This window comes from Homarus americanus, unplaced genomic scaffold (genome assembly GCF_018991925.1).
Source record: "Homarus americanus isolate GMGI-L3 unplaced genomic scaffold, GMGI_Hamer_2.0 scaffold37032, whole genome shotgun sequence".
NCBI classification, from domain to species: domain Eukaryota; kingdom Metazoa; phylum Arthropoda; class Malacostraca; order Decapoda; family Nephropidae; genus Homarus; species Homarus americanus.
This window is the reverse complement of record NW_024731852.1, coordinates 2,143,732-2,159,952: the sequence shown is the minus strand read 5'-3', so window position 1 is coordinate 2,159,952 and position 16,221 is coordinate 2,143,732. Positions and strand designations below refer to the sequence as shown.

The 16,221-nt window shown below is 42.9% G+C and overlaps 1 protein-coding gene across 1 annotated transcript; it reads left to right on the top strand.

Moving 5' to 3' along the window:
• Window positions 1-2,527: 2,527 nt before the first annotated feature.
• LOC121867887 lies at window positions 2,528-16,204 on the top strand. The gene is made up of 4 exons (XM_042368008.1): window positions 2,528-2,694; window positions 13,934-14,065; window positions 14,466-14,634; window positions 15,228-16,204. The coding sequence occupies exons 2-4, from the start codon at window positions 13,934-13,936 to the stop codon at window positions 15,800-15,802; spliced, it is 876 nt and encodes a 291-aa protein (XP_042223942.1). The 5' UTR covers window positions 2,528-2,694; the 3' UTR covers window positions 15,803-16,204.
• Window positions 16,205-16,221: the final 17 nt, after the last annotated feature.

Genomic DNA, 16,221 nt, shown 5'->3' with positions numbered 1-16,221 from the left:
TGGATTGGTGATGTCCAAATTTCTGACATTTGTAGCATCGTAGTGGTTCTGGGACAAAAAGACGTAACTTGTAAGTCCCCCAGTTGCCTAGGTCTAGCTCCTCTGGGACTGTCCCCTTGATGTCCACTAGCACTTGCCTGGTCTGTGCTTTGTCCTGACTCGAAACACAGCGCTCTGCCTTGGTCACTTTTGGATGTTTTACGATGACTTCTACAGGTAGTTCCAGAGGATATCGTAGTAGGACCATTCTGGTTGTTTTCTCCTCGGGGTCTAATGGTATTATCTTGACCGTCCTCCCGTTGAGATTGGTGACCTCGCTGAGGATCTTGGCTGTGTTGTTGTCTTGAGGGGAAAGTATCAGGTCTCCAACTAGATTGGGGTTCACACTGAACTTGATGTTCTTGAATTCCAGTTCCAGTGCTACTACTACCTCGTATGCATGGTCGAACTCGGTTTCCTTGGGAATCTTGTACTTTGTCACATTCGGATTCGCGACGGTGGGTGGTTCTGCCACGGGGTGGATTGCAGGGGACATATTGTCCATGTCCGAGAAGTCTTCTTCCTTCCGAAGCCTCTTGTGGCATTTTCCTTCCATTGGGTACGTCTCTCTCGCTCGTCTTAAATCAATAGATTGACAGTTAAGGCTCACTATACCTACCTAGTTCCTTGTTGCCCTAGGACCAGTGCCGTAGCCAACCTCCAGGGGGATCGTAGGTTGGTGGCTGTGGTTTTGCAACAGGACCTCCAAAAAAAGGAGGAGCCTACTCTACCCTATCAGCTAAACTCACCGGCCCAGTTCACACCCCTCTAAGGGGCCCCTTTGTGGCCTGTCCTAACGACAGTTCCCGCAGGGTTCGTTAATACTGGGATAATCGGTGAGGGCACTAAGAAATGTGAGCCTAAAACACAGAGAAACAAGCAAGTCAATTCAACAGAGACGAGATATCCATGTCAGAGAGAGGGTGGCGTGTGTGGCGACAGTAAGTCTGGTTAAGCGCCGTCATGAGCAGGTGGGAAGCACGTGGGTCGGGAGTAAATACGACATACGTCTTCTCTCAGCGGTGGCTCACGCTGCACTGTAATTACTTAGTTGTTGTTGTTGTTGAGATTGTCGTACCGTAGTCCGACACGGGCCTTTGCCTATAGGCGGCCCATTCGGTGGTTCCGGCTGGAGCTCCTGGAGCAGCCAGACCGGATTGGGATTGGAGGTTGTCCTACCTGCAGATATGGAAGGATACTGCAGGTTGCAAGTGTGAGCGGACCCCCGATCAGTGGACGCTTACCACCAACCCCCACTCTTGGACGTGGTCAGTTTCGGAGTGGCGCGCCCCCCGAACTGGGGTCCGCACTTGCTGGGAGAGGATACTTTCTAAGCTATCTGGGTGGTGGGTATCGTGTGATGACCCGGAGTAGGTGGTGAATGTGGTCTGTTGGGGCCTTTCGGGTTAGAGTGGCCGCTGGTGTTGTGTGTGCTTCTTGGAAGTTTTGAGTTCTGTTTCGGAGGCTTTGTGTGACTTCGCAGTCGAGGAGATAGTGTTCAAGTGGGTTGGCTGCTGGCTCCTGACAGTACAGTAGGTGCATTCCATGACGTCATTTCCGATCATCTGCCAGGAGCACTTGTACCCCAACACAGTAAAAAGATGCGCTGCCTGTGGCGGCCCACATTCCTCCGCCGATCGGACCTGCTCGAAATGGAAGGAGGAATGCAGGATAGCCAAGGCTCGACTCGACAAGAAACTGAGCTACAAAGAGGCCCTCTTTGCTGTACGCTCCCAAGACAAGAAAAAACCAGTAGAAAAGAAAAACCAAGAAAAGAAAACCCAAGAAAAGAAAACTCAAGAAAAGACACCCGCCACACAGAATCAAGAACACCACGAGGCCCGTGGAGCTGAAGCCCACGTGGTCAACCTCACCGTCTCCGACTTCTTCCACACCTATGAGGACATAAGACACGAGGAAGACGAACAACGAATGAATGGACACTTCAAGAGAGCAAGAAGAGGAGGAGAGTTAGAAGAAAATCTACATTAAGCTAAGAAGAATACCAAGACAGAAAACCAAGACATTTCCTCCAAACAAGAAAATACCACACACAATCAAGCCGACCAAGCACTGAGAAACCATGGCCCAACCCAACACGCACCTGACGCTTGACCTGACGCTAACCTGACTCTGTCCTGCCGCCTCCTAGCCGAGTCCAGGCGAGTTGCTGCTGCCTCCAACTTAAACTCCCTCACGCAAGCGGTGTTTAGCCACTGCACCTATTTTCTCCTCCTAAAATTCACTTCAATCCTCCCTTTATCCTTCCCCTGAACCTCCTTCCCCCCTGTCACTAGCATTTTATGTATGTATTTGGATTATCCGCAGTCCTTCTTTAGATCTTTTCCAAGAGCCAGTAAGGAGCAGCGTAAAGTGAGTGGAACGTATCTGGATTTTTATTGGTCATTGAGCGAGGGAGGTGCGCGGTGTAGCTGAGATGTCGACTTCGTTAAAGCCACGCACCAGACAGTCTATTGACAACCACTACTACAACAACCACCACTGCTGCCGGTGCTCCTGTTGCTACTGCTGCTGAAACTACTATTGCTAGCGTTGCGTATGTGAGGGGTAACATGTTAAGCACACCCTGGTGAAGAGCAGTGTGTGTGTCTGAGCTGCCTAGTGATCCTCCTCCTCGCTCTTATCATCAGGAAGGTCAGTCTTTATCAGGTTTGTTATATTCCCTGAGACATATGTCGTTCAGCGAGAGACAAACGAACCAACACACCGAAACGTCATTGTGGCGTGTTGGTACTTACCGAAAACACTTTGCTCTTTGAGGGTTTTTATGTACATAAGAACATAAACATAAGAAAATAAGGAGTCTGCAATAGGCCGGTTGGCCTGTGCATGGCAGCTCCTGTCGAGAGTTACTACCACTCTTTATCATCCATGAATCTATCTAGCCTCCTTTTGAAACCTTCCAGAGTTCCCGCACTTACTACAAAGTTGCTAAGCTTGTTCCACTCGTCCACCACCCGATTTGTGAACCAGTTTCTTCCTATCTCCCTCCTAAACCTAAACTTATCCAACTTGAATCCGTTGCTCCGAGTCCTATCCTGCTCGGATATTATAAGAACTTTATCTATATCCCCTTTATTGATTCCTTTCACCCACTTAAATACTTCTATCATATCTCCCCACACTCTTCGTCTTTCTAGGGAATGCAAGTTTAGTTTCTTTAACCTATCCTGATATGGAAGGTTTCTAAGTCCCGGAATCATTTTCGTCATTCTTCGCTTCACCGACTGGTTTACAAATAGGGTGGTGGACGAGTGGAACAAGCTTAGCAACTTTGTAGTAAGTGCTGGAACTCTGGAAAGTTTCAAAAGGAGGCTAGATAGATTCATGGATGACAGAGAGTGGTAGTAACTCTCGACAGGAGCTGCCATGCACAGGCCAACCGGCCTATTGCAGACTCCTTATTTTCTTATGTTTATGTTCTTATGAACACACAACGAAGAGCACAAAACGATGAATACACAACGATGAACACACAACGAAGAACACAAAACGATGAACACACAACGAGGAACACACAACGAGGAACACACAACGAGGAACACACAACGAGGAACACAGGATAAATCAGAAATAAAATATATAATAAGTAAATATAGAAAAATAAATAAAAATTCATAAGCCAATAAATAAGAAAAAATAAATAAATGAAAAAAAAATAAATAAATAATGAAATAAAAATACAACAATAAATAAATATATAAATAATCCAATAAATAAAAAAAATAATCCAATAAATAAATAAAATAAATAAATAATCCAATAAATAAATAAATAAGAACAGAATAAACCAAAACATTTCCTCCCTTCCTAAAACCATTAATTATTTTTTTCCGTCAATATTATTCATCCGTTTATTTTGCCAGATGAGCGAAGGACGGCAATATTTTTTCTCTCTAAATAAAAATAAAACAAAAATAGGTTCGTTGTCCCCCAGTCGCCATTATTGTTATGAGTGGGGAGAGGAGGAAGGGGGAAGAAAGGGAAGGTTAGAAAGAATGAATGAGAAGGAGAGTGAAGAGAGGTGAGAATGATGGAGAGGGGAGAAGAGGGAGGGGTAGGGAGGGAGAAAGGGAGGGAAGGACAGGAGGAAGAGGGGAGAGCTTATGGAAAAGAGAGAGAGAGAGAGTTGGGAAGGAAGGCAGGGAGAGGAGGAGGAAAAAAGGGGGAGGTCTGGAAAGGGAGAGAAGGAGGAAGATGAGAGAGGTTATGGAAGAGAGAGAGAGAGAAAGAGTTGGGAAAGGAGGAGGATAATAAGAAGGGAGATAAGGAGAGGAGGGGGAGAAGAGGGTAGAGACAGGGGGAGACGATAGTGTTATAAATGGATAGGAAGGAGACGAGAAGGAGAAGGGAGACACAGATGAGGGAAGAGATGGAGGGTGTGTGGGTAAAGAGACAGGGAGGGCGTGGATGGAGGCAGGTGGCGTGGGGGAGGGAGAAGGCGTTGCGTGGGGAGAAGGCGTGGGGGAGGAAAGTATAATTCGCACCAAGTTTTATAATAATTAATAATAATAATAATAATAATAATGATAATATGATAAATAATAATAATAATAATAATAATAATAATATGATAAATAATAATAATAATAATAATAATAATAAATAATAAACACAAAAATAACGACAAGACTTAACGAAAAAACAAGATTAAAACACACACACACACACGTTGAATCAATAAGCTTACTTGTTCTTTCCTAGTTATACCTGACCCCCCCACACACACACACGGCTCTGCAATGTATCAACACACAAGGGTACAAAACACACACACAGGACATAACACCCATTGGACATAACACCCATTGGACATAACTCCACCACAATATTAATCAACTGGACAAAATCCCACTACCTTTACCTGTACTATTACGAAGGCTAAATCAACTTTAACAAAAATTTAACTGAACAAAATCCTTATATGGTATTAAAGTCTCATTCATTCTTTATTAGTTTGTTAGGTCAGGTCAGGGGAGGGTACCAATCCAGTAGTGTGTCTTAGTGTGGGAGGAAACGACATAGGTAAGGTTAGGAGTGAGGAACTTTTCAAGAGGTATAGAGAGGCGCTGGGGAAGATTAGAGATAGGGGAGGGATCCCGATAGTATGTGGTGTCTTGCCTAGAAGAGGGGTTGGTCGTGAATGGCTGTCCAGGGCAATTGCTATTAATTGCCGACTGGAAAAACATTGTGCAAACAATGGTTGGGCATTCATTGATAACTGGCAACGATTCTATGGCAACGACTACCTGTACTGTCGCGACGGAGTACACTTGTCTCGTGAGGGGGTAAAGACGTTGTCTGCATCCCTGGAGCGTGAAATTGTCACTCCGAAGGGGGGGTTTCGCCAGTAGAGAGGGGTCGGGGAAAGTGGGAATCAAAAAACAAGCAGGTCCTGGGAAGTAAAATTAGTTGCTCAGGACAAGGGGTAAAACAGGACTAGGGAAGGGTAGGTTTAAATGTATACTATACAAACAGTAGGAGCGTTAGAAATAAAATAGACTTGCTGAGAGCGGTTGTATGTACCGAGAATGTAGACGTCATAGCAATCACCGAAACTTGGATGAATCTGGCGAGCAAAATTTTTTTATCAGAGTACCACATAGAAGGGTACAACCTTTTCACAAGGACAGGGAAGGTAGGAAGGGGGGAGGGGTCGCACTCTTCGTCAAGGATACATTAAAATGTTGTACTAATAATTCAATAAAGGGTGAAATAGGAACCGAGTCTGTGTGGGTAGAAATCACGGAAGGAAGAGAAAAACTAATTATGGGAGTGATTTACAGGCCCCCAAGTCTTAGCAAAGAAGCAGCTCAGCCCATATGGCAGGAAATGAGTAGGGCAGCAAAATATAACAACCTATGCATTATGGGGGATTTCAACTTCAGAAATATTGACTGGGACAACATTGTAGGCGACTATGAATCTGAAGACTTCCTAGACGCAGTACAGGACAATTTTTTGAAACAACTAATTACAGAACCTACTAGAGGTGACAATATATTAGACCTAGTATTAACAAATAAAGAAAATATTATCAGAGATATCACAGTAGGGGAAGAACTAGGTAACAGTGATCACAGAGAAATCAGGTTTACCCTAAATTGGGAAACGAAAAACAATGACAATATGGTCAGAGTCCCAAACTTTCGGTTGGCGGATTATCAGGGGTTAAGAAAGTACCTAGGTGAGGTCACCTGGGAACAGTCACATCAGTCCCCAGTAGGAAGTGGTGAGATCATAGATGACGCAACAATTGATCATGACTATAATATATTCACCAGTATACTACATAAAGCACAAGAACAAAATATACCATACAGAAAAATTAGGTCAAATAAGAATGAGCCAAGGTGGATGACCAGAAAACTTAAACATGACATAGGAATAAAGAAAGGAATATATAAGAAATTAAAGGGAGGGGAGGAGCAGCTCAGAAACAGGTATAATGAACTATCTAGGAATGTTAAGAAAAATGTAAGGAAAGCAAAGAGAGACTATGAAATCAAAATAGCAAGAGAATCCAAGGCGAATCCCAAGGGATTTTTCCAGGTATATAGGACAAAGGTCAAGGACAAAGTTGGGCCTTTAAAGTCAGGGAGGGGAGAATTGATAAATGGCAGTGAAGACATGAGCAAAGCATTGAACAGCTACTTCTTATCAGTTTTCACAGAAGAAATTTGCGATGAAATTCCGGAGGTGGAACTGATATTTAAGGGAAAGGAAGAAGAGAAATTAAAGAATATCACCATCAGAAAAGAGGATGTTCTTAAGAAGATAAATAAACTAAAGAACACAAAATCCCCAGGGCCGGATGAAATTTTTCCTCGAGTCTTAAAAGAGTGTAGGGAACAGATTAGCGGACCCCTCGTAAATTTATTTACAAAATCATTAGACACTGGAGTTGTGCCAGAGTTGTGGAAACAGGCGAATGTAGTACCCATATTTAAAAAGGGAGACAGAGCATCAGCGTCAAATTACCGGCCGATCAGTTTGACGTCAGTAGTGGGGAAATTTCTTGAATCAATTATAGCAGATAGCATCCGATCGCATCTAGAGAAAAGCAAATTAATCTACGACTCTCAACATGGGTTTACAAAGGGAAAATCTTGTCTAACAAATCTGCTAACGTTTTTTAGGAAAGTCTTCGAGGTAGTAGATAATGACGAAAATTACGATGTTATTTACTTAGACTTTAGCAAAGCATTTGACAGAGTACCGCATCAGAGGCTTCTGAGAAAAATTAAGGCTCATGGTATCGAGGGGAAAGTTTTAAATTGGATAAAATCATGGCTCACCGATAGAACGCAGAGGGTCAGCGTAGATGGTGTTAAATCTGAGTGGGGCCGTGTAACCAGTGGGGTTCCCCAGGGGTCAGTACTAGGCCCACTCTTGTTCATAATCTACATATACGATTTAGATACTGGGATCAGCAGTGACATTAGCAAGTTTGCGGATGACACCAAAATAGGGCGGCAAATTAATTCAGGGCAGGATGCAAATGCATTACAGGAGGATCTAAATAAACTGCAGGGGTGGTCTGAAAAATGGCAAATGAAATTTAACACCAGCAAGTGCAGCGAACTTAATATTGGAAGAACAAATACTTATAATGTATACAGCCTAAACAACATCAACCTAGAGAAGTCGACTTGTGAAAGAGACCTAGGGGTACTTGTAAGCCCGGACCTACGGCCTAGAAAACAGTGCGTTAATGTTCGAAATAAGGCAAACAGAGTATTGGGTTTTATATCTAGAAGTGTAAGTAACAAGAGTGCAGAGGTCTTATTGCAACTATATCTTGCGCTAGTTAGGCCGCACCTCGATTATGCGATTCAGTTCTGGTGCCCCTATTATAGAATGGATATAAATTCACTAGAGTCGGTGCAGCGAAGAATGACAAAAATGATTCAGGGACTTAGAAACCTTCCATATCAGGATAGGTTAAAGAAACTTAACTTGCATTCCCTAGAAAGACGAAGAGTGCGGGGAGATATGATAGAAGTATTTAAGTGGGTGAAAGGAATCAATAAAGGGGATATAGATAAAGTTCTTATAATATCCGAGCAGGATAGGACTCGGAGCAACGGATTCAAGTTAGATAAGTTTAGGTTTAGGAGGGAGATAGGAAGAACCTGGTTCACAAATAGGGTGGTGGACGAGTGGAACAAGCTTAGCAACTTTGTAGTAAGTGCGGGAACTCTGGAAAGTTTCAAAAGGAGGCTGGATAGATTCATGGATGATAGAGAGTGGTAGTAACTCTCGACAGGAGCTGCCATGCACAGACCAACCGGCCTATTGCAGACTCCTTATTTTCTTATGTTCTTATGTTCTAGTGCTCTACTACCAACAAAGAACATTATTAATGTTCACCACAGTGGTCTTTGGGGCCTCGTTAATTATTTATGAGCGGCAGTGTGTGTATGTATATGACTAGCTACACACACACACACACACACAAACACACACACACACACACACACACACACACACACATAACACACCATATAAAAACCGGTACACGTGGCTATGAACGTGTGTACATAAGTAAACATACACGCACATTCCGCTCCCCCCTCCCACACCCCTCCTCCTCTACCCAACACACACACACACACGCGTGCAAATCTTACGTACAAAACACAAGCGTGATACTGCCCCTCTCTCCTCGATAAATACTAGTTAGTACAGTATTCAAACATCACACACGCACACACACACACACATGCACACACAAACGCGCGCGCGCACACACACACACGCACACGCACACATAAGAACATAAGAACATAAGAATGGAGGAAACTGCAGCGAGCCTATTGGCCCATACTGGGCAGTCCCGTTTACACCCAACCCCTATTGCTCATATGAGCATCCAACCTATGTTTGAAGCAATTCAGCGCATTCGAGTTAATGATGATATTTGGTAACTTGTTCCATTCATCCACTACTCTGTTTCCAAACCAGTGTTTACCTATTTCACGCCTAAATCTAAATTTGTCTAATTTAAAACCATTGTTACGAGTTCGCTCCTGGTTGGATAGTTTGAGTACCTTTGTAATGTCCCCTTTGTTTAGCCCTGCCTTCCACTTATACACTCTATCAGGTCGCCCCTCGTTCTACGTCTCAAGGGAGTGCAAATTAAGATGCTTTAACCTGTCTCTATACTCAAGGTTCCTAATGCCCGGGATTAGTCTTGTCATTCTCCTCTGAATTCTTTCCAAGGATTCTATATCCATTCTGTAATACGGTGACCAGAACTGAACTGCGTAATCCAGGTGTGGTCTCACAAGAGCAAGATACAGTTTTAGGATGACCTCGCTAGTCTTGTAACTAACACTCCTTTGTATGAACCCAAGTACTTTATTAGCCTTCTTACGAGCAAAACACATTGTTTACTTGGCTTAAGGTTCCTACTTATCATTACTCCTAAATCTCTCTCGCAGTCGGATTTCTCTATGGCATCGTTGTTCATCTGGTATCTGGTTTCCCTGTTTACATCTCCTATACTGAGTACTTTACATTTGTCGACGTTGAATTTTATCTGCCATTTTTCAGACCATTCGAAAAATTTGTTTAGATCTTCCTGTAGTTTTGCCGAGTCCTCGTCAGATTTGATAACACGTCCTATTTTAGTGTCTTCAGCAAATTTACTTATGTTGCTGTCAATGCCGATATCTATGTCGTTTATGTATATAATAAATAATAATGGTCCAAGTACTGAGCCTTGGGGAACTCCACTTGTGACGTTGCTCCAATGGGACAGTGCCGTTAATGCTCACTCGCTGTTTCCTGTCCTGTAACCACGCCCTAATCCATTTAAGGATGTCCCCTTTGATGCCATGAGCTTCTACCTTTCTAATTAATCTTTCGTGGGGGACTCTGTCAAAGGCTTTGCTAAAGTCGAGATATACCACATCATAATTGTGCCCCTCGTCCACCGATTCGAAAACTGATGAAAAGAATGTTAATAGATTATTTAGGCAAGAACGGCCACTTGTGAAGCCATGCTGGGAATCATACGTACAATACATGTTAAGAAGGATTCCTAAGCATTTACATACACGGGGCATATATACACACAGACACGCACACCATCTGGGAGGGACTTACTGCACTACGAGTTTGCTGTTCAACACCTACATTAATCTGTATGTTCACTGTATGTTCCTTTACCTTTCTCTAATGAAGGCTTTTGTTAAACCACCAATGTATGTAATAGGTCATTTATGTCCAATGTATATATTCAGCCTTCGGGCTGCAGAATTTTTTCAATAAACCGTTAATTATTATTATTATTATTATTATTTACACACAATGGTTTTCCCTCAAGATCGAGGATGCCGGCCCAAGGACCACCTAGGCGTGAATTTGTTTAACGTGTAGAAGCTGTCGACAACACAACAATCACACCCTGAGTTAACGAGCTGCATGACCCAGTGTCAAGGAATAATCCGAGAAGACCTTGCTCTTGTGAGACCACACCTGGATTACGCAGTTCAGTTCTGGTCACCGTATTACAGAATGGATATAGAATCCTTGGAAAGAATTCAGAGGAGAATGACAAGACTAATCCCGGGCATTAGGAACCTTGAGTATAGAGACAGGTTAAAGCATCTTAATTTGCACTCCTCGAGAGACGTAGAGCGAGGGGCGACCTGATAGAGGTGTATAAGTGGAAGGCAGGGCTAAACAAAGGACATTACAAAGGTACTCAAACTATCCAACCAGGAGCGAACTCGTAACAATGGTTTTAAATTAGACAAATTTAGATTTAGGCGTGAAATAGGTAAACACTGGTTTGGAAACAGAGTAGTGGATGAATGGAACACGTTACCAAATATCATCATTAACTCGAATACGCTGAATAGCTTCAAACATAGGTTGGTGCTTATATGAGCAATAGGGGTTGGGTGTAAACGGGACTGCCCAGTATGGGCCAATAGGCCCGCTGCAGTTTCCTCCATTCTTACGTTCTTATGTTCACTGTTTTCTAGGCCGTAGGTCCGGGATTACGAGTACCCCTAGGTCTCTTTCACAAGTTGACTTCTCTAGGTTGATGTTGTTAAGGCTGTATACATTGACAATATTTGTTCTTCCAATATTAAGTACGCTGCACTTGTTGGTGTTGAATTTCATTTGCCATTTTTCAGACCACCCCTGCAGTTTATTTAGATCCTCCTGTAATGCATTTGCATCCTGCCCTGAATTAATCTGCCGCCCTATTTTGGTGTCATCCGCAAACTTGCTTATGTCACTGCTCATCCCAGTATCTAGATCGTTTATGTAGATTATGAACAAGAGTGGGCCTAGTACTGACCCCTGGGGAACCCCACTGGTTACACGATCCCACTCAGATTTAACACCATCTACGCTGACCCTCTGCGTTCTATCGGTGAGCCATGATTTTATCCAATTTAAAACTTTCCCCTCGATACCATGAGCCTTAATTTTTCTCAGAAGCCTCTGATGCGGTACTCTGTCAAATGCTTTGCTAAAGTCTAAGTAAATAACATCGTAATTTTCATCATTATCTACTACCTCGAAGACTTTCCTAAAAAATGTCAGCAGATTTGTTAGACAAGATTTTCCCTTTGTAAACCCATGTTGAGAGTCGTAGATTAATTTGCTTTTCTCTAAATGCGAGCAATAGTCAATAGGCTCATAACGTTACCAAGGTCATTATACTCAAGTGAGCGCTTTAGGTTGGTGTTGCGATTGGTGGAAATTAACAGTTGGAGGAAAATCAACTTTGTGCCGGGAAAAAAACAAAACAAAACATTGAATCAACATTGGACGAGTGACAGAGGAAAATGGAAGGAGGCTATTGTTTACATGGCTGTGATCCACGATTCACAGGAAGAACATAACAGATGGTGAGGAAATAGTTAGTGGCACCCATTACTGCTGAGAATATTTGAGAAAAAAAAGGAAAACAAAGAAGGACCAGCGAGGTATCAGAGCCTATGACGTTATGGAGGTGCCTATGATGTAAGAGATATACCTACGACATTATGAAGGTGCCTATGATGTAAGAGATATGCCTTTGACGTCAGAGAGATGACCCCCTCCCCTTTCACCTCCATCACCACCTAGATCTCTTCACTAGGTCTCACCACACTAAAGGAACTGATGACCCACTGTTGCTGTGAGTTACTACCAGGACTGCGTGTATCCATCCAGTAAGTAAAGTATTTCGCTATTGTTGTCCTGACACACTTGCGACCAATGCAAGCGAGGTTTTACAGACCACGAACATATATAAATTTATACCTATGATAATTATCATAGGTATAAATACTACACCTATTATAATAGGTGTAGTATTTGGGTCCTGGGGGGAAATAAATGCTTACAAGTTGAAAAGAATAATACTGATAATACAGAAGAAAGATTTGAGAAACCTCGACATTAATCCTTGACAGTTCCCGGGCATCCTAGGGTGGACAGCTGAATACATTTTCGGCTTTTGTTGTTGGGTCTTATGGGCGGTTATCTCTGGGTATCCTGGGACATCACTGGTGGATGTGAAGGTTAACTTGACCACGACTCTCAGTTGTTACTGCTTTGCGTAACATGTGGTGGGAACGTGTTGTTATTCCTGTGTGGAGGAGGTGTTGGGGAGAGGGGCCAACCGTCTAGCCGTTCTTGGGATTGAGGTTTGCTTCATAATACCTCTACCCTTGTGAGACTTCCTAGGCTCATTTATTACTCCTCATTCCCACGTTCCCTCATTTCCTCATCCAAAATCGTTCTCGGCTTCCCTCTACCACTCTATACTCCCGCTTACACCTCCCGGACAGATGGCCGAAGGACATTTGGCCGACGGACGTTTCACCGACGGACATCGAGCCGACGGACATTTGGCCGAAAGGACAATAGACCGAACGGATAAATGGCCGAACGGACATTTAGCTGAATGGATATAGGGCCTTTTTAATTTTTGTTGTTATTTTTCTGTCTTTTTTGCCTTGTATTTACTTTATAAGACAAAGGATAAAAAGATAACATAATTACAATGTGATACATTTGCTTGATATACATTTTTTTTTGACCTGACTTAACATGACTAGTTACGTCGCTCTTTCTTTTGTGTTTGTGGTGGTGTTGGTGAGTGGATTAGCGGATGTCATGTTTTTGACCTGACCTCATGTTTTGTAAGGTCACATAGTCCTTGTAATTCACTAGTTGAATTGAAATTGGGGAAAATAATACTGATTGTTTCTGAATAATGCTGATTATTTCCGACGACTACCGGATATTAAACACAAGACTGAAGCAATTTTTATTAAACAATTACATTACAATTAATATATTTTATCCTTTAGTAAATGTACAAAAAATACATTGCAAAGAAGAAAGGAAAATAAAAAAAAATTAAAAGGCCATATGTTCATTCGGCCAAATGTCCTTTCGGCCATTTATCCGTTCGGCCAAATGTCCGTCGGCTCGATGTCCGTTCGGTCAAATGTCCGTCGGTGAAACATCCGCCGGCCAAATGTCCTTCGGCCATCTGTCCGGCAACGCCCGCTTACTTTTATCTTCTTTCGTCAGCCCTTTTTTTCTATAACAGTGAACATCTATTTAGGTCTAAAGCTGAATAAAAACTCACATCCATCTTGGTAAACATCATTGTATAATATAACCTACAATGTCCAGATTATAAGTTGAATTCACGGATCGATTTGGGGACACACTCTCCATAAAGTATCTTTACGGAGGGTCCAATGAAATGCAAAATGAACACTGTGACTCCTGTTGTCTCGGTAGGGTTGTGAAAATCCTTCGTCCGTTGTGTCATATTGTCTAACATAAAACCGTAAAGATACTTTTTGGAGCGTGTGTTAAATAATGACTGCAATTTATATTTCAGATGTGGGGAGCCTCGCTGATGGTGTTGGCTGTGGGAGTGTTGGTTTGGGTAGGAGCTGCCACCGTCACCAACACCAACTACAAATTATTGCTTGATATTATACTCGAAGGCAATGTTGTTGCTGTTGCAGGGGTAAGCTACACCCCTAGACTTCTCACAACACCCCTGCCTCACTGACAACACCCCTGCCTCACTGACAACATACCTGCTTCCCTGACAACACACCTGCTTCCCTGACAACACACCTGCTTCCCTGACAACACACCTGCTTCCCTGACAACATACCTGCTTCCCTGACAACACACCTGCTTCTCTGACAACACACCTGCTTCTCTGACAACACACCTGCTTCCCTGACAACACACCTGCCTCCCTGACAACACCCCTCTTCCTTCCCCGAAACACACCTGTCTCTCTCTCAGCAAAACATTAAGTATAGCATTGTTTTGATAATGACACTGTATCCTGGTAATACTGTATCCTAGTAATGACATTGTTTACCGATAATTATAGCGCCCCGTTATACCTGCAGGTAGAAAGCCGAGTGACGTGCGGTGCCCGGTGCTCCTCGACATCAGGCTGCCAGGTGTTTAGTATTGAGAAGACGGCCGCTGCTACCTACTGCACCGTCTACGACAGTATCACCGATGCATTCCAGGCGTCTGGACTGGGTATAAAACACTACGTCCAGCTGGATTTTGGTAGGTATTGGAATTCTGATGGGGTGGTGTATACAGTTAGGTGGATGGTAGGGTTTCTCACACAGGTACGTGGAGGGTATGATGATGATAATGATGATGACCCCTTGGTTAACTGACAAGAGACAATTGGGTCCCCTGTCCTTATAATTCATATTCTTAACTAGTTACTGATTTAATAGGTTACAGTTCTTAATTTGTGCTTATAAGTCTAGGTGTCCCGTGAAGAGTTTGAAGTCTCTCATATTCAACATCTGATCACTCGTTTTAGTATGACTGTAGATGAGTGTTGTTGACCTCTTCATACTCACGTGACTAAATACTAATACAGTGAGTTACGGGATGTTCAGCAGGGCTCTGAGTGCTCTTGTCAGCTCATCACCACCACCAGGAAAGGTATTTAGTTAACATTTGCTCAGTTTGTGTGAGATTCTCTTCAGTTGTACACAAACCCTGTTGTATTTTCAACTTTCTAGATATTTTTAATTATTCAAATTATTCATATATTTTACTTTTGTTTTGTTAGTAAGTTTCCTCCTTTTCCGTGTGGTCAGTAAAACCATTTTTTTTTTGTAACTTCGTTTTTCTTTCCACAGAGAACAACATAAACACCCTCGTGGCCTTGAATACCCCTACGACGACCACCACCACTGTGCCCAGCGTGGTATCGGGTTTGGTTAGGAACGAACAGAGTGAATATAACAATGCGTGTCCTGTTGACATGGGAATTGGAGCAGTTATCCTGGAGAAGGGATCGGAAAAGCAAGGGAAGATCTATTACCTTGACTGTAGGAAGTTTCCAGGTTTTTCAATCGGAACCACTGAAAGCCTACTTCTACCGAACCAGACGTGCCCAGCCAATACTGTGATGGCGCAGATATTTGGTTATGATTCAGGGGGAAGTCTAATGAAATGGCAAGAACCTGACTCTTTGAAATATGTGTGCAAGGATGTAGTTGGCTGGACGGTAACCTCCACGTGTCAGGATTTGACGGTCGCAACTGGAAACACTTGGAATGGAGATGACTTCGCCGATGTGGTTGAAACAGAGTGGGATTATTTCTTCAACTGTGCTGAGAATTATTTGGTCGTGAAGATGATGATTGGCAAATATGATGATAAAATGATGTTCACTGCGGTGACCTGTTGCCTGGTGACACCTCCTCCTTGAATCCTTCCACTTCAGTAACAGGTGAGATGGAGGAGAACCAGATGAATAGGTAGATGGTGAGCTTCGCTGCTTTTTGGTGACTCCCTCCCTCACAGTAACACGTCACCGTGACCCCCTCCATCATATAAAATAGATCTCATGATTCAATTTTGATATTATAGAGAATGCCAGTTGTCATACTAGTTTCGTGCTTATTATAGGTCATTGTGTAGTTAGGTACAGCTATAATTGGTAAAAAAATAGTATAATTATGTAAACTGTAGGAATATATGAGAACTGGTGTCATAATAGCATTTGGTCATCTTCAATTTTATGATTGTTAATCCCTTATTGTTTCTCAGTAATTGTGAACACACACACACACACACACACACACTACGAAAACTTAGGTCACTTGGGACACCCACGCCAGAGCTGAG